Consider the following 22,409-nt stretch of genomic DNA (forward strand, 5'->3'; position numbering starts at 1 on the left):
AAAGAGAAGTGATCCATGTTTAGTGCTCGTTTAGTTCAAGTAGAGGAATGGAAAGAAAATTGAATCAAATAAAGAGGTGAAATAGTAACAATAAATATTACTTTTATTGAATGTTTGGTTTAACAATGAAAATGAATCAGTAATAAGGAATTCCCTTTATCTTGCTTCCCCTCTATTTTAAGGGGTAACAAATTGGGTGATTGGATTACCTTCAAGTAAGGGTAATGATTAACTCATTACTCAAATCAAACAATTAATAAATAATGAATTCAATTAATTGAATTTATTTCCAACCTTTAAAAATATCCAATCAAATAACATACGAAATATGCACGTGGGTTGGGTATGATTTATAATATATCGATGAGGGAAATGACCAACTTAACCTTCACTTGATTATCATATTTGATTAATTATATGGTTTTTAAGGGGATATTTGATATGATGAAATCTCACTAACATAATTCTTAGTGTCTTGAATAGACTTTTTTGTCTTATTGGGTGAGGACATTTTCGTATTTAATTGGACAAACTGATATAACTTTGTTTTTAATAGTATGGTTGATAAAATATTTGTGGAGTATTGGTGAAATCTAATTTCCTGATTTCTATATTTGATGGACAATTTATTCGACATAAGTGGAAAAAAAATAACTCTATACTCGTGTATTTGTCATCTTCAGTTAAGAAAATGTATACTCCACTACATGTATATATGACATAATATTTCTGCTAAAGTATACCTAAAATTCCGACTTTCTTGATATGACTTCACAATTTAGAGTATCATGAATTTACCCTATTTGCTATAAGTTATTAATTGTTACAGGTGTTCATTCATGCATCATTAAGGAAAGACGCTTTGAAAATCAAGGTTTTCATATGTATATATATATACATGAAAATAGACGATTTATGTCCAAGAAAACCACTAGCACATTGTCCCATGAAAATATGGCAATGGTCAATGTGACAATTAATTTGGTACGTGGTACAAAGACACAATGGGCCACTAGAAATTAGCAAATAGGCGTACAATATTCAAATATCGACCATTAATGTGCATATCCAATGATGTAACAGTAAGTACCACATATAATTATGCAATTAAATAAGATCAGTTTATTCTTTTTTTCATTCATAATATATATTTTTAACTTACAGGTTGATACGGACATTGTCGTAAATAAGTACGATGATTTATTTGTAATGTTGTTGATTTTTGGATAACAATAATTGAGAAAGGATAATAGAGAGAAAAATGGAGGAGTGGCGGCAGAGAGGCTGTGAAGGTGTAAATAAAGAGTGTTGGTAAGGATAAAATATTAAGAAGATGAGGATGGTGGAACCATTGCCTTAAAAAGAAAGTGACATAATCTTGGCGGACGCCCGATATAGTGATTTTTACATAATCTTGGCGGACAGAGGGAGTATTAAATATATGGGCTAATACATTTTCCTCTCTAATTTAACTCTTTTAAATTCTCATGCCCAAAAGAACTGTGCCTTTATTATTGGGACGAAGGGAGTAACATTTTTATATTTCATGTCAAATAATACTCTTTATGTCCCTCAAATATCTTCCTAAAGAAGGGTGGCACGAATCTTAATAAAAATTAGTTGTGTATTTGAAAAATGTTCGCAGAACAAGTGTGAAGATTGTAAGGGTAAAAGTTAGTGGAATTATTTTCAAAAATAAATTAAGAAGATATTTTAGGGATGGACAAAAATGAAAAGATGAGAATATATTTGAGGGATGAAGGGAGTACTTATCTTTGTATGAATGGGTGGATCTATTAAGAGTAGGGCTGGGAATTCCGGGTTCGGGTAATCGGGTACCCGATACCCGACCCGAAAAAATCGGGTATTGGGTACCCGATACCCGATTTTTTCGGGATCGGGTACGGGTTCGGGTATTTAGGGGTCTGCGGAATCGGGTATCGGGTATACCCGATCGGGTATCGGGTATACCCGAATTACCCGACATTTTTAATTGTGAAATTTAAACTCCCAAACTCCCAGCCCTAGCAATTCCCCCAATTCCCGAATTCCCAGATCCCTCCTCCCTCCCAAAGTCCCAATTCCCAAACTCCACTTTCAGCCCTAAATCCCTCCCCTGCTGCCGCTGCCCCCACTCCAGTCTCCAGGGCAGAAATCCCTCCCGGTCTCCCGTCTCCGATGAGTCGGCGCCCCTCGCCGCCCGTCATCGCCCAGACCCTCGCCCAGTCGGTTCGCCGAGCTTCGCCCAGTCGGTTCGCCGAGCTTCGCCCAGCTCGCTCCCAGTCTCTCCCAGCCACGACCCTCGCCCAGTCGCCCCTTCGTTCCGCCGCCGTCGGTTCGCCGAGCTTGTCGCCCAGACCAGCCATGCCGCCAGACCAGCCATGCCATGCCGCCGAGCTTCTACGTCTTCTCTTCTTCTTCTTCGAATCTTCTTCTTCTTTTTTTTTTCTTTTTTTTTAAATACAGATTTTCTATGTATGATTTGTATGAATTTCGACTGAATTCATTTGGGGAATGGCGTAAAAACTATCAGGTAATGGGGAATTTCGACTGAATTCATTTGAGCTTTCTTGATCTGCTTTGAATTGGCTCGATTTTGGGTTGAATTTTGGTGGAATTTTGGGTTGAATTTTGGTGAAATTTCAGTCAACTCGGGTAATTTAGGGTACCCGAATACCCGACTCGGGTACCCGAGTCGGGTATTAGGGTACCCGATTTCAATTTCGGGTTTGGGTTCGGGTAGCAAATTTAGGGTATTTTCGGGTTCGGGTACCCGATTTTTTCGGGTAGGGTACCCGAACCCGACCCGATTCCCAGCCCTAATTAAGAGCCTGCACCAGGCTCGGCGCAAATCCCAAATATATATCTTCCTAATTTTCCTTTTTCGTCAGTCCCATAAAAACATGCATAGTCCATTTATAATAATAATTCTCCCACTAAACATCACAATCAATGTGGGACCATTTGTCTACTCACACTATGTAATAGGTAAATTTCGTATAACCCATTTAAATTAATATTCGCGGCCCCAAATACCTAGCCCAATCCGAGAACTGAATTAATTTGCAGCCCCAAATACCTAGCTCAATCCGAGAACTGAATTAATCTTAATTAATTTGGCCCGGCCCAACATTAAGTCATCAGGGCTCATCGACTCAAACCCTAGAAAGGGCAACGACTTGGGGAGGAAGGCAGGAAGAGAGGATGGACGTCAATCCCATGAATATCGGAACGACTAGGGTTCAAGGAGACGTGCCAGCAAAACCCTAGCCGTCAGGTTACCACAGTATAAATAAACATCAACTAGGTCAATAGACCCATCCATTCATTCGTACTCTCAGCTACTCCATCTACTTTCGTTCTCAACTCTCTTCACTTGCTCGATCTCTCTGCCTCCACGCTCTCACGTTCTGGATTGGGGCTTGCTCTGACTAGCCAGACGACCAGTCCGACCGACGAGATTCACTATCTCACCTTTACTCCACTGTTCAATTATCTTTACGCATTGTATTCGTTTTTCCTATCAATTAATTCGAATTGTTTGACTGACTTGAGCGTTGCAGACCCTTCCATCGACACCCCCACCGGTGCTCCTAGAAGGTCTCTAACGTGTTTGTGGTTTCAGGTTGCTAGTGCCCGCCGATCCTGACGTACCCGACATCCTATTCCGTGATTGTTCGATATGTCCCCAACACACTACATTTTACAGGATTTCTTAAAACTCGCGTCGTCCCAAACTATGCATATTTTTATGGGATAGAGGGAGTATTATATTAAGCTATTTAACTTAAAATGATTAAAAAAAATAAAACAAAGCTATTATATTTGTGAAGTGTGCAACACACATGAATGTAAAACTTTTTTTTTGAGGCGACACATGAATGTAAAACTTAATTAAATACTTTCATTGTAGAGGCTAAAATCTACAATTAAGGATGACGTCTGCACGTCCGGATCGATCGGGCACTAGCAACCTGTCAACACAAGAACACGTAAGAGCTCTAGGTTGAGCACCGGGAGGGGGTGTCGACCGTAGAGCCTCCGACGCTCAAGTCAGTAACAGAATAGCGAAGTGAAATAAAGAAGAGGATGAAATAAGAGAGAAAGACAGGTTGGAATGCGCGGTTATTTCAGGCTGTAGGCGGCGTCAGAGGATGGAAACGGTGACAGCCGGTTGTGATAATGAAAGATGGAAAGCGGCTAAGTTGGTTGTATCCGACTTGGAAGAGTAATCAGCCTGGCGGCAGAGTAGAGAGAGAGTTCAAGAAGTAGAGAGCAAGTAGAATTTCGTCTGTATCCATTTTTGATGACCTAGTCGGGCTGTTTATATAGTGGACATCCAGCCGCTAGGGTTTCTACAGTCTGGCCTCGTCAAGACCCTTATCTCCCAGGTCGTTGCGATTTGGACGGGATCACAAAGATTTACCCGTCTGACCGCGTCAGCTTGGTGGGAGACGTGTTTTAGGGTTTGACGGCTGGGCCTTTAACTTTGTCATTCTAGGCTGACAATAACCATTGGGCCGTATGCGATATATTTAGCTTGGTTGTGGACTCAAGTTGGTCTATAGGTTATCGGGCTAGACGGACCGATTTGTTTGACTAATTGGGCTTTTTAGGGTCGTGCCAGATTGGCGAGCTAGCTTGATTGGCTTAGGCTGAGTGTGAATTATTCGGCCTGACCGTTTAGACAAGTTGGGCTTGAAGCGGGATAGTCAACCTGGGCTGTCCATGTTGATCTTACAATAAGTATAATATGACTTATCGGGTTGGACGAATAAGTTTCCTGAAGTAATTGGGCTAGCCGCATTATCGATCCAAGTTGGTTCGAAGTTTGTCGGGCTGGACTGACCGGGTTACTTGGCCCATTAGTCCAGCTTGACATGTTAATTGGGCTTGAGCCAAGTTGACGAATTTTGACCACTACATTCATACCTTTCCACTCTACTTCCCTTCTTGGCTCCTTCGATTTGTGGCACCGTCACCACTGTCGATCAAAGTATTTATTTTTCAGCTTGCCTCATTATCAAATTCTAGATTCGTCCCTATTTATATAAGTATATATATATATGGGGGGAGGGGGTAAAGAGGGGTTGAAATCCAGCGAAAATACTTCTTTCTTGATAAATGAGAATAACGAATAAATGTATGTAACGCACGAATAGTTGTATCTATTTAACGTGGTGAAATCTCGTTCGCTCCAAAATTTGAACTCAAGTTAAAATGACTATCAGTGCATTACATTGATTTATTTGAAGATTTTATTGAGTTATTCGTTATTAACTCTCATTATCACGAAAAATAGTATTTTCACTGGATCCTTTTGGGTTCCATAGAGAAATTAAATATTTTACGAAATTTAGAATCATTAAACAGATTAATAATTTTGATGAACAAATATTTTGGTTTGGGGTTCGAATCTTGGAGTGACGAGATTTTCAACATATTAAATAAAATACATTTGTTCATCAAAATTATTGATCTGTTCAACGTTTCGCAAATTCGCAAAATATATATAGAAAGAAATAAATTCAACATAAATATAGATTATAAGATCAATTAATATAAATGACCGAGATTTTTTTCTCAATTTCCTAAATATTTGTATTTCTCTCTTTATCTCTCTCTATATATGTATATATATAATTATAATTATAATGGAAGGCAATACAAGACACATGTGGACATGTGGACATGAGTCCAAGGTTTGGAGAATGGGCATGTCACATGTGCAGTATCGTTGCATGCAAGCAGGCATATAACATGGAAAGTTTTGATCCAAACAAATGAAGCAATTTGAAGGGACAAAAATCTAGTGATTAGGGCTTTTTTGGGACATGGGATTCTTATCCTTGCACATACATGCAAAACAGTGATACAGACATTCAGCATGCATGCATGCATGTGCTCCTAAATGTTTAGCCCGAATTCGATATCAAGTGATTTGATTTGAATGGGTAAAATTAAAAATGATTTTTGGCGTCACAATGAAAAAATTATTAAATACATAAACATGATATGTTTGTCAATGTTTAGAAAAAAAACCCTTGCAAATAATAGATGACCTACTAGTTTTAGAGGATTTTTATAGTCTCGTATTATAATGTAAACCCTTATAATTCCACATGCAAGCAAGTGCACAATCATGTTTTTGTCTTTGGACTCATTTTAAAGTTTTAATCTCTCTATCTCTCTCTCTAAAATTTGACACAATTGAATAATCTATATAAATTATTAAAACTATACAATGCCGACACAATATATATTATATACATTATTTTGGTTTTGCAGCTTGTAATCATCTTTATGTTTGAATTTCTTTCAATCATAAGCAGGCTGCGGACATCACACATGGATACGCCTACCTGCTTTAATTCCTTTTTTATATCTTTGACCCATTAAATAAAATTGCGAATTTTTTAAAGTTATTAGTAATATCAATACTGTTTCCCGGATGAAATTGTGTATATTAAAAAATCTGGCTATTTGAACAGTAAAAATATTTATGCATACATATTTCTTAAGATCATGGAGTAGTTTTTTTATTATATTTTTCATATCATTCAGCTGTTAAATAATCAGATTATATATTAATCATATCATTATATACAGAAAGAAACGGAACTCCAAAAGAGTTCTTTTTTTTTTTTTTTTTTTGAGAATGGAACTCCAAAAGAGTTAAAAGAGTCTCTAATACATGTTGCACATTTATTATGGTAGCAGAGAAATTATGAGTTCGAATACCACCAAAACTTTTTAAAATTAATTAGTCCCCTGCGACATAAAATTAATATCATAAGTATTTTTCCATTTATCATTTCTCCCGGAAATCAAAAGACGTGTGACATAAAAGATTCATTCGAGTTCTTGCAAAACTTATATATAAAGTTATTTTAAATTATAGTCCAAATTTTGATGTTATCGTGCTTTTTTAGTTCGAATGTGCAAATATATTATAAATATATCACGCACTTATCTTCATTATTGCTGAATTGTTTGAGTCAAAATTTTAAAATCAACTGAAACTTATGCATGACGCTGAAAGTTAATTTAGCATTGAACGATCGAATATATATGAAATAAATATATCTTTTAAAAAGAATGACAATATAGTCGAATAAGCTTCAAGTATACACATCAACTTCAATTGGTCAGAAATTTTCACTTGAGCTATTAAGTGAACAAATTAAGTACATGTTATATTTGTAAATTTGGATTAAAAAATTATCATGTCGTCATGTTTTTATGACTCGAACCACCAACTTACTGATCGAAAGAAAAATGTTTTACCAACAAAATTATGATATCAGTCACCATCAAGTCAAAGTTAAAACTATAGTTAAATGTAACCTTGTATTACATATATGTAAAATATGTGTAAACTTTTATTAAAAATTTAATTTTTTATTTTGTTTCAGATAATTTCAATATCTAACGTTTCGGCATGAAGCCATGGCCCATTATAAGTTTCATGGGCTTCTAGCCCAGTAACAGTAAGCGAACTGTTTGATTTGCATGGGAAGATAATCTGTTATATCTATATATTAAAACATGAATATTCAATTCTAAATCAATTTTAAATTGATTATAAAATAATAATTTTTTGATTAAAATAAAATTAAATATTTATTTATATGCTATATTTTTTCTCAATTTTTTTTCTCTTTCTTATAATTTTATTCTTTTACAAAATCATATTATTCAATATGTATATTAAATTAATTAAAGACATCAACAAGAGATCTAATTTGATACTATTATATATAAAAACAAGTTTACGATAAACAAGTTACTAATCTTTTGAACTTGTTAAACAAATTATATATATATAAGGGTTTATTATTATGAAAATTATATTTTGGATGGAAGAATGCATCTTCCTATAAAATAAAGGGTTTTGGCAAATAAAATCACGAACTATTTCGAATTTACAATTTTAACGTGACTTTTGAAGTGTTGCAAATTAAATACCACCTTTTCAATTTTTGCAATTCCGTCCTCCAATTTTTTTCGATCGTCGTATTGTTGAGTTGGAGTTTACGTAGATTAGTTCTCCACGTAATATTCATATTCGACGTCGTTTGGAATAAAATTACTAAATATTGGAAATTATGGTGCAAATATAGGATATAGTCCCTTTATATTTTGGAGAAATTTTTAATTGAAATTGTATGAAACGCGTCGTTTAAACCTCACAAAAATGATTTCGTCTTTATTAATTTTCGTAAGGTCCAATTCAACACTCTGGCGATCGAAAAAAATTTGGGTGGATGAAATTGCAAAAATTGAAAAGATGGTGATTTAATTCGCCATACTTCAAAAGTGGGGTTAAAATTACAAATTCGAAATAGTTCGTGATTTTATTTGCCAAAACCCCTAAAATAAATGCATTTTGAAAAAAAAAAGTCCAGTCCTCATAAAATTCAAACTTAGGTAATGCATTAATTCAGAAAGATGATGCATCCATTCGTAGATCTTCATGATTGAAAGGCTGAGAATGATTTTTTGTTCTCACAATAATTGAGGGTACTCATTTGAACCAATATATATGGAGAGGTTCAAATAAGAATCCTATTCAAAATGAAAATGAAGAACCCTCGATCGTTAAAATATACTCCCTCTGTCTCATTATTGTTGGCCTATTTCTTTTGGGCACAGATATTCATGATAATAAGATTGTAGTGTAAAAGTGTGTGGGGTCACATTATTTGTAGTGTAAAATTATTACTAAAAATAGAAATATGCCAATATTAATGAGACACCACAAAAAAGAAAACAGACCAACAATAATGTGACAGAGGGAGTACAATAGATGCATCATCTTGATTGGGGATGTAAGCAAGTCGAGTCGAGCTGAACCGAATACTAGCATGATCAAGCTCAATTCGTTTAAATATTGAGATGGTCGAATTTGGCCTGAGCTCGACTCGAGCTTCTGTTTTATTGATAAAGCTTTACTCGAAACCCAATTACCTAGCTCGAGCCTGTCCTCATGTAATACTCGATAATGTCGTAATCAAACTTGAGCTCAAGCTCGGCTCATCAGATGTTAATATAAATATGTTCGAGCTCAAGCTCAGTAAAACTCGTGAAAAAGCTTGAAAATATATGCAATTTGTGCTCTTGATCTTAATTTGTTACTTAAGCTCGAGCTTGAGCTCGACTTGTTTAAGGATCACACACTCGGTCGGATTTGAAGCTCATTGAAGGCTCATGGACAGGCTCACGAACAAATGAATATGAACATGTTCGCGAGCTCAACAAGCCGACCACTGTTAGGATCGAGCTTGACTCGATAAAATTATCGAGCTAAAAATCAGGCTGGAGCTCAGCTCGTTTACTATCGAATCAAGCTCTACATAAACATTTTTGAACTGAGTCTCGAGTAACTTGCCAGTAGCTCTTTTAATTTATAGCCAATGTAGCACCTGAATTTGAATCGTGGAGGGAGAGATTTTTTTTCTTTTTTCTTTTTCGGATGCATTAAATTTAGGAAATATGCATTAATTATAAAATGTAGCTATCACTAGAACCACACCCTATATATATATATAGGGGAAGGCTAAAATAAGAACGCTTCTTAAAATATAAATTAGGAACCATTTTCAGCCCTTAGATCATCAAGATCTACGGTTGATTCATCACCTTGTTGGATAAATTCATGGTTATGAGTTCGAATCCCAAAGGTAGCAAAAAATTATTTTTCGCAATTCGTACCTTTATACAGTTTATTCATGCGTGTTATACATAAAATTCATGCATTTTTACTGGTTCGTAATTCTTAAAATAAGGGTGGTTTATTGAATAATCGCTCCCTATATATATATATATATATATATATATATATATATATATATTATTAACTTGCTTTAAGCAAATCTTGATTTAATTTTTTAGAACTATGAATGAGAATTTTTTTATTCATGTTAATGATTAATGACTTAATTAAGAAAAGGTAGTGGTGGGCCATCATGATTTTTTTGTGAATAAGTAAAAAAAAGAGGGATGAAAAATAAGGGGATAATTTCTTAAAATGAAAATGTTCATGGTTTTGTGAGATGCACCAAAATGACAAAATGTTCAAGTTTTTGTGTGACGGGGGGAGTACAATTTAATTTTGACATATATTGATTAATTATATTTGCCTAATCATACAAATTCAGAATCCTAACAGTTGATTTTTTGTATTTCCAAACACATGGCAAAGAGTATATTAGGAATCATCTATATAATATATAAAAGATGAGTCTAACGTTAACTTTTTCTCACCAAAATTTCTCTCTCTTCATTTATCTTATTTTGTTTTGATTCTTTCTTAAAATCATCAACTTTGATTCATAAAAAAAAATTCTATATGGATATTAAATTAAAGATAACGATAAAATCTTTAATTTGATATAAAAATTATAAAAAATAAATTTTAAACGAATAAATTATTATCATTTAAAGTTATAAAATTATTCTTTTTCTCTCTCATGTATCATTCCTATATACTCTTCTTTTTTCTTTCTCCAAATTCAATGTTATGGTTCTTATCTTTCATTCTTTTTATCTACTCCATATATATTTTATATTATTTATTATATTTGTATTAGATATCATTTTTTCTATATTTTTTCTATTTTTTTTTATTATGACAGTTTAAATGAAACTAAAAAGATAAAACTTATATTTGTTCATTTTAGAACTCTTTATCTTAAAAATATTTTTTTTAAGTGAAATTTATATTAATATAAATTTGTAGATAAATAATTAATTTTGCGTGTGTGTGTATATATATATATATATATATCTTAAAAATAGAATTTTAAATATTAAATCATATACATTTTATTTTTGAAAATGAACTACATATATCTCATGTTCAACCCTTTATTTTTTCACTTACCCATTGATAAAAAAATATTGGTAAAATAACACAAATAAAATTTTTGATGCATATAAATATAATTGTTGTCATGTTTATTCAAATTACATGACATGTATATGCTTACGACTTACCGATATAACTAATTTTCAGATATTTTTTTATAATTAAAATCAAAACTCAACTAAAATAATGCAACATCATTGTTCAATATTATAAAATTAAACTTAATAAATTGACCAATTTATTTATGAAAACAAATCGCTTTTTCTGCAAAATCAAATCTTTGGATGGTGCATAGGAACTTTATTTTAAAATTTGTATTTAAACAAAATGACCACATAAATATGATATAAATATGCATTCAAAAAATATATTAAACTATATGCTAATAAATAATTTTATACATCTTAGAATATTTATGATACATAATGATACTCATTATAATTTATAATTACTTTTGATATTTGATGATTTATATATTTATACACATTATCAGTTCAAATTAATTAATTGGCATTTAAAAAATTGAAAATTTAAATGTTTTCAAATTCATAATTTTTTTATTGAGATTATGTCGTGAATAATTTCAATTTTTTTAGATTCATGTTTGCATTAACTTAAATTTAAATTATGTTTAATATGTATTTTTTTTATTTAAAATATCATTCAATTTCGATGTTGATCGTGCATTGCACGAGCGGGCGTACTAATTTTCTTAAGAATAACACTCTCAGTTAATATTACTTTAATGTCAAATATATTTAAATATTTTAACTACGCACTTTTGGTTTAAAACACTAGTGTTCCAATAATTAAAAAAAAATTACCTAATTACAATCAATATTCATATGTGTACATAAATATCTAAAATAAAATTACTCTTTTTATTGTATTTATATTTTTTATATAATAATTGAGTTAGTATTTATTCTATATATAAAAATAAATATAAAAACATTTCCTAGCATTGGTGCAAATATTAGTTTATTTAAATCAAAAGAACCATTCACAACCGATTTAACCCCTCTTTCATAAGATCTGTTAAATACATTGCCAAAACTTCAGTCAATTTTTCTCATAAAAGAAAATGTTGAAGCAAACAACTCATAACTAAGAACCTAGCTAGGATCAACAGTATCAAACTATGATCATTGATCAACACTGGTTTATGCTCAAAGCAAGCAAGATTTACCTAATTCTTCTTCTTCTCCTACTGCAGCAGTTAAAACAAACTAACAACCTTAACTTCTCTTCATTCCAAGAGGCGTTTGTATCTGCACCAGGCAATTGCAGCTATATAGCAGACAACGGAGGCGATGGTGCCCCCACCAGCGGTCCAGAGCCAATCGGACATCCTGTATTTCTGCTCGTCAAACAGCTCGATGCCAATGTTCATGCCGAACACTCCGGTCAAGGCCACAAACGCGCCCACCACCAGTGTCGCTGTGGTGAGCACCACCCCCATCTGCAGGAGATGGTTCTGCTTGTCGTCCAGCATGATGTTTATGTAGTCTTCTGTGTCATCCACATACTCTCGCAGCTGAAACACCAAATTGTTTATATATGTCTCATATAAATCAATCTTAGGAGTTGAGTGAGAAAAGCCTAGCTTACAGCAGATAGCTTGTTCAGCGTGCCTTCGATCTGGACAAAATATGCTTCTAGAATCATCTCAAGCTCCTCCACGTCGAGATCCTTGATGCTGGAACTTTGCATACTCTGCTCGTCTGCATCAAGTCCCATCGTCGTCTCAAAATTGGCCCTAACATTATCCAGAATGTTATGTAAATTAACTGACTTTAATATTGTTGGAAATATGGTTTTATGCCAAATCTGAAAATTATTATTTAATTAAATATTTATTATTTAATTAAAATAATAATTGGATGTTAATCTACATCTCGAGTAGATCAACGTGATATACTTGAAGTCTCAAAACCGATTTCCGGTGAGTGAGATATTGTATGTCAAAGTTTGGATGTTGAAGAGGGAAAATCAGTTTCAACTTCTGCGTTCAACGATTGCGGCCACCTACCGCAGCCGCCGGAATTGACTGTTTCAACTTCTGCGTTCAACGATTGCGGCCACCTACCGCAGCCGCCGGAGTTGACTGCCGATCCGTTCACACTCGGTTTAACACCTATAAATATGGGTGTGTGGTGAGCTTTAGAATTCACTCTGAAAACTCACAACTCACAACTCACAAAATAGTCTGCATTCTGCATTCCACCTCTAGCTCAGTTTTCGATCCTTATTCAGTTCGCCGGAGCTCGCCGGATTGTGGTGCTACATCCGCCGAGACGAAGTCGTTTTACCTTTGGGGAAGATACGCCAAACCGAAGAGCACTACCGGGGCGATAATCTTCTTGCGGGAAGAGATTCATCTCGACTCGACTTAGTTTATACGTATAATTTATTTATACAGTATATTTCAGTTGTATACAATTATTTGAGTTGTAATTTCTCAAATTATTTTCTTTGTAATATTTTCAATTATTTTGAGTTGTAATATCTCAAAATATTTATTTTGTAATATCTCGATCGTGTACCCGGTTCTAACAATCGCAAGAAGATTATTTCTCTGCCGTTGATACACGTTCGAGAAATGGCTCACACCGACGTCAATATGGATGGCTCCACCACCTCTGCAACCATCGGTTCAACCACGTCGTCAATATTTTCCTCGTTTGCATCAACGGGGGCTTCAACGTCAACCATGGCCCCATTGCAAACTTCAAGAACTATTGGTCTTGCCGAGAAACCATCAACGTTCTCGGGCAAGAATTTCAAATACTGGCAAGAAAAGATGCTATTCTACCTCACAACCGTGGGGTTTGCCGGATTCTTAATGGAGGAAAAACCTCCAACCCCGAGTGAAGGGGAAGGGGAGACAAGCCAAGAAATTCGTGCCGGATATTTGAACTGGTGCCGCGGCGACTACTTGTGCCGTAACACCGTTCTCATGTCTCTGGACGAACGGCTCTACCGTGTTTTCAAGGTTCATGAAACCGCGAAACAATTGTGGGAGGCCCTTGATCTAAAGTATCAAGTGGACAAAGCGAATACTACCAAGTATGTCGTTGCCAAATGGTTGGAATATAAAATGGTTGACTCCCGACCATTGATGGACCAAGTGGAAGAATTCCAAAATCTTTCACATGAGGTTCAAGCCGAAGGGATGCCCTTGGCGGATGCATTGCTCGTTGCAATCATCATAGAGAAATTACCTCCTAGTTGGAGGAAATTTCAAAACCTTTTGAAGCATGAGCGCTCGGAGATGTCCGTGCCGATATTGTTATCCAAGCTTCAAATGGAGGATCACGTGAGAAGTCGTGATCAAAAGGGAAAAGCTCCGTTGGAGGCAAAGGCCAATCTCGCCGAGAAAGGCGGTCCCTACAACAAACGTGGTCGCCCTAACCCTAATAATAAGGGTAAAGGGAAGCAAAGCGGTAGTCAACCATCAAAGTTTGATGGTGTATGTTATAATTGTGACAAAAAAGGTCACATGGCTAAGGATTGCCGCAAGCCAAAGCGGAAGAAAGCAAATGGCAACGTGAACAACGTCGAGAAGGACTTCGACGATTGGAACCACGATGACTTTGCTGCCATGATCTCCGAGGTGAATCATGTGGACAACCCGAACGCTTGGTTCGTGGACACCGGCGCTACCGTCCATATATGCATAAATCGTGAGTTGTTCCACAACTACAAAGAAGTGGAAAACAAAACGATAATGGAGGCTAGCGAACGGACATCCCAAGTCCTTGGCATGGGAGATGTGATTCTTCAACTCACGTCGGGCGTGGAGATCACATTAAAAGACGTATTACACGTTCCAACTGTCCGAAAGAATTTAATTTCGGGCTTTAGGCTTACGAATAAGGATTTTGAATTGTTTTTCAAATCTGACTATGTTGTAATACGCAAGTGGGGAAAGTTCCTAGGGAAAGGCTATGCCTCCGAAGGACTTTTCAAACTTGGTGTAAGAGCTTGTAAGCCTGCCAAGGCTAAGATCAATAAAGATGCATCAACCTCTTCTGCTTACTTGATTGAGTGTTCTGATTTATGGCATTGTAGACTTGGACATGTTAATCTAAATGCTATAAAGAGATTAGTAAAAATGAATTTACTAAAAGTTGATGAATACAACTCACAAGAAAAATGTGAAGTTTGTGTTGAAGCCAAAATGGCTAAGTTACCGTTTAAATCGGTAAAAAGGAGCACTCAACCTTTGGAACTTATTCACACTGATGTTTGTGATTTAAAGTTCGTGCAAACTAGAGGTGGCAAGAAGTACTTTATCACCTTTATAGACGATTGCACAAAGTATTGTTACCTTTACTTATTGAAAAGTAAAGATGAGGCTATTGAAGCTTTTATAAACTTCAAAAATGAAGCCGAGAATCAACTTGGATGTCGAATTAAGATGGTTCGAAGTGATAGAGGTGGAGAGTATGTAGCTCCGTTTGCTGAATTATGCAACGAAAGTGGTATAATCCATCAAACGACGGCTCCTTATTCACCACAATCTAACGGCGTTGCTGAACGCAAGAATCGAACTCTTAAGGAGATGATGAATGCCTTGTTGATTAGTTCAGGATTACCCCAGAACATGTGGGGGGAAGCTGTCTTAACGGCCAACTATATCTTGAACAAGATTCCACTCAAAGGGAAAGATGTAACTCCCTATGAGCTATGGAAAGGAAGGAAACCTTCGTATAAATACCTCAAAGTGTGGGGGTGTTTAGCCAAGGTAGAAGTGCCTTTACCAAAGCAAGTTACAATAGGACCTAAAACGGTGGATTGTATCTTCATTGGTCATGCACTTAATAGCAGTGCCTATCGTTTTATAGTGCACAGATCGGAGATACCTGATATACATGTTGGGACAACGATAGAATCAAGGAATGCTATATTCTTTGAAAATATCTATCCTCACAAGGATAAAGGTACATCGAACTCTAATGATGGAGTTGATGGTGATGCTACAGGTTCTAAACCTATGGAAGTAGCAAGTAATTCTACTCAAGTAGATGATGCCACAAGTTCTAATCCTGTACCACCTAATAGGAAAAGACCAAGGTCTAAACCTATGGATGTAGAACCAAGACGTGGGGAACGAGTTAGAAAAGCTAATGTCTATGGACCGGATTATGTTGTCTTAATGCTAGATGGCGAACCAGTGACGATTAAAGAAGCTATGTCTGGCTCAGATGCAACTCTCTGGAAAGAAGCCATCGATGTTGAGATTGATTCTATTATGCAGAATCATACTTGGGTGTTAGTGGATCTACCACCTGGAAGTAAAGCTTTAGGATGCAAATGGATCCTAAAGAAGAAGTACAAATCTGATGGTACTATAGATAAGTACAAAGCCCGACTTGTCGTTCAAGGTTTCAGGCAGAAAGAAGGACACGATTTCTTCGATACCTATTCACCTGTGACCAGACTAACATCTATTCGGATGCTTCTCGCTATTGCTGCCTTGCACAATCTCGAGATTCACCAAATGGATGTGAAAACTGCGTTCTTGTATGGCGAGTTGGAAGATGAAATATATATGAAGCAACCTGAAGGGTTTGTAGTACCTGGGCAAGAGCACAAAGTATGCAAACTTCAAAGGTCTTTATATGGGTTGAAGCAAGCACCGCTTCAATGGCATTTAAAATTTGACAGTGTAATGTTGTCAAATGGATTCAGAATCAATGAGTGCGATAAATGTGTCTACATTAAGAATTCTAATAACGGATATGTTATTGTTTGTCTTTATGTAGATGACATGCTCATCATGGGAAGTAATTCCCGAGTGATTCAAGAAACCAAAGGCATGCTAAGTAAAAATTTTAGCATGAAAGATATGGGCTTAACTGATGTTATCCTTGGAATTAAAATTCTAAGAAGACCTGATGGTATTACTATAACACAATCTCACTACGTTGAGAAAGTGTTAAAGAAATTCAACGCTTTTGACAAGCCAATAGCTAAGACACCATGGGAACCTAGTGTGTATTTGAGTGTACACAAGGGAGAACCTGTTGACGCGATAGAATATGCGAAGATTATTGGGAGCTTGTTGTATCTAACAAATTGCACTCGTCCCGATATAGCATGCTCGGTCAACAAGTTGGGCAGCTTTACAGCTAACCCTAGTAATGAACATTGGAAAGCTCTTGAAAGGGTTTTGAGATATTTGAAATATACTCAAAACTATGCGATTCATTATACTAGGGAACCCTCTGTACTTGAAGGGTACTGTGATGCAAATTGGATATCTGATGCCAAAGACTCGTTTTCAACGAGCGGTTATGTATTCACTGTGGGGGGTGGTGCTGTGTCTTGGAAATCCAAGAAGCAAACATGTATTGCTAGATCGACCATGGAATCAGAATTCATAGCTTTGGATAAAGCTGGTGAAGAAGCCGAGTGGCTTAGAAATTTCCTCGAGGATATTCCATGTTGGTCGAAACCTGTGTCGTCCGTGATAATTCATTGTGATAGTCAAGCTGCTATCGGACGAGCACAAAACCATTTGTATAACGGTAAGTCGAGACATATTCGTCGACGTCATAATACCGTGAGACATTTGATCACTAGTGGAGTTATCTCAATTGATTATATAAGATCAATTGATAACATAGCGGATCCTTTGACAAAAAGTATCCATCGAGATCAGATGTATAAACTGTTAGGGGGAATGGGTTTGAAGTCCACAAATTAAGGATAATCATAGTGGCAACCCAACCATGATGACTGGAGGATCCCAAGAACTTGGTTCAATGGGACAACTAAGTTATGAAAATCCGTGTGTTGAACACTCGAATTGCCTATTCCTTGTAGAACAGTGAGTGTTCGGAAACCTGCACGTGGTGAGGTTAAGTCTTTGACTTTTAATGACTCTAGAACTCCTCGAAGAGGACAAGTATAGCAGGATACTTGAGTTAAGAGTCACCTATGTAAGTGTGAAGTGGGGCCGCTTCGATTGAAACACTTATGAATCCAAAGAGGTGTTCCAAGGCCTGTAATGGACACAAACGTGAGAACGAATAAGGATTGAAGCAATATTGTGTCAATATTGTTGACTAAGTATACACCGAGGAGGACTAGTTCAAGGAACACAATCCACTAGGCCGCCGGTATACTCGATAATATTGACTATGGCAGGTTCAAAGCCACAAGCTACCTTTCCAAAAGCAATGTTGTTTCTTAAGAAGACTGAGCTAAATGTCTGCATACATACGCATACTGATTTCTCACTCATGTGGGGGATTGTTGGAAATATGGTTTTATGCCAAATCTGAAAATTATTATTTAATTAAATATTTATTATTTAATTAAAATAATAATTGGATGTTAATCTACATCTCGAGTAGATCAACGTGATATACTTGAAGTCTCAAAACCGATTTCCGGTGAGTGAGATATTGTATGTCAAAGTTTGGATGTTGAAGAGGGAAAATCAGTTTCAACTTCTGCGTTCAACGATTGCGGCCACCTACCGCAGCCGCCGGAATTGACTGTTTCAACTTCTGCGTTCAACGATTGCGGCCACCTACCGCAGCCGCCGGAGTTGACTGCCGATCCGTTCACACTCGGTTTAACACCTATAAATATGGGTGTGTGGTGAGCTTTAGAATTCACTCTGAAAACTCACAACTCACAACTCACAAAATAGTCTGCATTCTGCATTCCACCTCTAGCTCAGTTTTCGATCCTTATTCAGTTCGCCGGAGCTCGCCGGATTGTGGTGCTACATCCGCCGAGACGAAGTCGTTTTACCTTTGGGGAAGATACGCCAAACCGAAGAGCACTACCGGGGCGATAATCTTCTTGCGGGAAGAGATTCATCTCGACTCGACTTAGTTTATACGTATAATTTATTTATACAGTATATTTCAGTTGTATACAATTATTTGAGTTGTAATTTCTCAAATTATTTTCTTTGTAATATTTTCAATTATTTTGAGTTGTAATATCTCAAAATATTTATTTTGTAATATCTCGATCGTGTACCCGGTTCTAACAAATATATCACATTATTGAGTATTTGTAACAGAGAGGTTTGGTATGGTTTGGTTTGGCCATACCGATCCTCTTCCTCATCTACCATGTCTTGCTCTTTCATAGAAGAATTCTCAAACTGCTGCTGCTCCTCTAACTTCTCTGTCAAATACATCTCTGCCATATCTTCGTCGTCATCAAGCAAATGCTCCAACTCATCCCTCACCTACATTACATTATTCCAGTGATTTTGAATCAGGAAAAATAAATAGAGAGATTATCTCATTTTTACTGAGAAACAAACACTATTTTTTTCATGTCTTACGGATATCAATTTAGCCTGAATTTGTGAAAAATAACACAAGAAAGTTAACAATCACCACCACAAGAAAACTCAAACTTCAAGTACTCTCAACATACATAAGGTAATGGAAAATCTTCATCCAAAGAAACAAGGAAAAGCAGAAGAAACCACACAACTCAAGCTAGTCGAAAAAGCTCAAACCTTCTGCACACGCCCGGTTATTGCAACCAAACGACTCTTTATATGTCGCACTCGGTCTAGATTGAGAGTGCTAATCTTGGAAGTGAGCTTATCCAATGCTGGATGAGCTTCTTGCTCCAGTCTGGTTGCCTAGTTCATGACACGACATCTCAAAGTAGTTAGGCAAAATTTAGAATCATAGAAACCAGGTGTTGTGCAGAATCCATACTTCATCATCCAAGCTAGTACAAGTAGCCTCAAGGCATGCCTCGAGAGCAACGAACTCGAATGGGAGAATCTTCAAGGTCTCTCCAACTTGTTCTGCATTCCCCTCTTCTTCTTTTTTACTTTGTTGGAAACGTCCACTACTGTAGATTTGATCACCACCATCTGCCATTGATTGTGGCTCATTTGAGCTGTAAAAATCTGTCCACACTTCTTTCTTGCCAACCTCTCCACATTCCTTCACCTCAGCATCATATCATCAATGAGTCACAAACTCACCACCATATACAATCATCTAATATGTTTAAACAAGGATTAATACTCCCAAACTGTATCACACTTTATTCAATTATATCCTGAATTTAAACAATTAGTAACCCAACTTAAGGAAACTATGCAAATCTGTCACCCAACAAATAAGTTCCTCTCGAATTTGACGTGGAAATATTGCTACGTCAATTTTTGTTTTTTTGAAAAATTCCAGCCTCAATATGACTCCGTTTTGAACTTGGCTATTAATTGGTCAAAGTCAATTGTTCATTCATAGAATAATTGAAAAAATGGTGATAATTTATAGTGTTTAGTCTTGAAGAAACTAATGAAGCAAGAGCAGAACACAAACAATTGCAAGAAGAAGAATACAAGTCAACGATGAGAGGGAGAGAGATGGGAACCTGGCTGAAGACGACAGCTTGGCGATGGCGAAAGACTCCTTGAATCTTGTGAACGAAAGGGGTGAGCAGAGGGTCTTTGGAATTCTGGAAAATCATCTCGTGAGAGGTTATGATGGACCTGATGTTTTCCAAATTGACGACGATGGCCCGCTCTCGCCCCAAAACGGTGGACGGGTAGGAGAGGGCCGGGTCCAGCATCCGGAGATCTCGGGCCGGGAGACCCGTCCGCTGCATGATGGCGTGCTTCCCGGCCTCCACCACCTCCGCCTGCCCCGATGAGTCCACCACCAGCCACGCCCGAACCCACGCGCCCTTCTTCCGGAGCCCCGCCGCCGTTGACCGCCCCGCTTCCACTGAATCCGCCGGGTATTTCATTGATTGCTATGGAATTTGGGATGGCGAATCTTCAACTGCTTTATATCAGGAGTCGATCTGCATGAAAACAACTTCTTTCTCTATTGCCACACTATATTTCAATTCAAACTAGCCTAGTACGACCCTACCCACACAAGTAGGGCAGGAAGGGAATTTGCAAAATTGAGCAAGGGGCTTATAAATTACTCACAAAACAAACTTGATTTTTTGTGCGTCACTCATATTGTTGAATTATTATTAATAACTAGTATACGCAAAGCAAAGAGAGAAATTTTTGTAGAAAAAATCCGTGCATGTTTTATATATATAGATTAACTAATAGATATTTAATGAGTAAATAGTGGGATAGATTGTGGGAGAGAGAATATAGTTTTTTATAGGAGAGAGAAAAATTGGCGGTAAAATTTTACCGTTAAACTGCTTTTTTATATTATACTAGTATTTGCATCCCGTGCAATGCACGGTAAAATATTTTTTATTTTTTAAATTTATATATAAATTAATACTAATTTAATTATCATACTCATGAATATAATAAAATTTAAATTTAACTAAATATATTTGAATTTAATATTAAAAAATAAAAAAATAAAATAATTTGCAATTATAAAATTTGATATTATGAAAAGAAAAAAAAAGTTAAACAATAAAAAATACTAATAAAAAAGAATTAAAAATATTTTTTTTAAAAAAACATGAGAGATGAGAGAGAAATTTATAAGATTTTAATATTTAAACAAATTTAATTTGTATATTTTAAATCAAATATTTACATAAAATATATCAAATTAAAGCTCTTATCGTGATCTTTAATTTGATATGCATATTGAATATTTTATAATTAATCGAATTTCACAATTTTGAAAATAAATTAAAACAACAAATCAGAAGTTAAAAAAATGGAAAATAAAAAGAATAATATAGTTAAAACATAAACCTTCAATTTTATTATAACTACAAAATTGCCATTCAATTTTGAAATTGATTTCCAATTGGAAACTGCCTTTTTAATATAGTATAGATATAGATATAGATGATGATTGGTTTATCATTTCATATACGTAAGGGAGCGAGTACGATGGTCAAAAAAATAAAAAGAGCGAGTACGGATAGAGCTAGGATTTTGAAAGTGTACACTCAAATGCATGTATCAGATGGGTCTGATCTGCGGATCGACCCACTACAACCCGGCCCAACACCCCGACCTGTCTTTTACTATCCTAAACCCTATTTCAGTAGGAGTCGCTCCATCTTCTCCTTCTCCCCCTATTTTTTCTTTTTCTTTTTCTCCTTCCCTATCTTTCTCTCCCTCCCTATCTTTCTCTCCCTTATCCCTCTCTCTTTGTCACGCTACCTTCCTCTCTCTTCCGCTGGTAGATGGCAAGTGAAGGCCACCGTCGTTGCTCCTTCTTGACCGCATTCAGTAGGGACTCGTCAGAGTGCTCGTGGATTCCATTTGCCTCTCTACCGGAGAAGCGGTGAATCTGACTAATATGGTATTCTCGGCGCTGAGCTCCATCATCTGCACCGCGTTTGGGAAGGTGTGCAATGATAAAGAGACGTTGATGAGGTTGGTTAGCGAAGCTCTGGAGATGGGGACCGAGTTTTTGATCACAGATATTTGATGGCAGAAAGTATTACTGGTGAGGTAGAAAGATGAAACAATAGTCCAAGTTTACTTCTAAATCTAGGCATTAGTATAAGGAAGTCAATTTTGATTGACATTTAATTTAGTAAAATGCTAAAAGTGCTTTGAGTTGGAGCACGAAGCAGAGGTTGATGAGGA

General features: G+C 36.1%; 1 protein-coding gene and 1 long non-coding RNA gene across 2 annotated transcripts; one reads left to right on the plus strand and one right to left on the minus strand.

Annotated features, from left to right (window-relative positions):
• Nucleotides 1-11,834: 11,834 nt before the first annotated feature.
• On the minus strand, nt 11,835-20,829 carry LOC131021246 (magnesium transporter MRS2-3-like). Its single transcript, XM_057950357.1, has 6 exons — nt 20,249-20,829; nt 19,579-19,812; nt 19,371-19,499; nt 18,952-19,091; nt 12,482-12,629; nt 11,835-12,407 (listed from the first exon to the last, which is right to left on the minus strand). The coding sequence occupies exons 1-6, from the start codon at nt 20,621-20,623 to the stop codon at nt 12,120-12,122; spliced, it is 1,314 nt and encodes a 437-aa protein (XP_057806340.1). The 5' UTR covers nt 20,624-20,829; the 3' UTR covers nt 11,835-12,119.
• Nucleotides 18,110-18,863, plus strand: LOC131021248 (uncharacterized). The gene is made up of 2 exons (XR_009100905.1): nt 18,110-18,480; nt 18,588-18,863. It is a non-coding gene; the product is annotated as an uncharacterized LOC131021248 (long non-coding RNA).
• Nucleotides 20,830-22,409: the final 1,580 nt, after the last annotated feature.

Source organism: Salvia miltiorrhiza, chromosome 4 (genome assembly GCF_028751815.1).
Source record: "Salvia miltiorrhiza cultivar Shanhuang (shh) chromosome 4, IMPLAD_Smil_shh, whole genome shotgun sequence".
Classification (NCBI taxonomy): Eukaryota; Viridiplantae; Streptophyta; class Magnoliopsida; order Lamiales; family Lamiaceae; genus Salvia; species Salvia miltiorrhiza.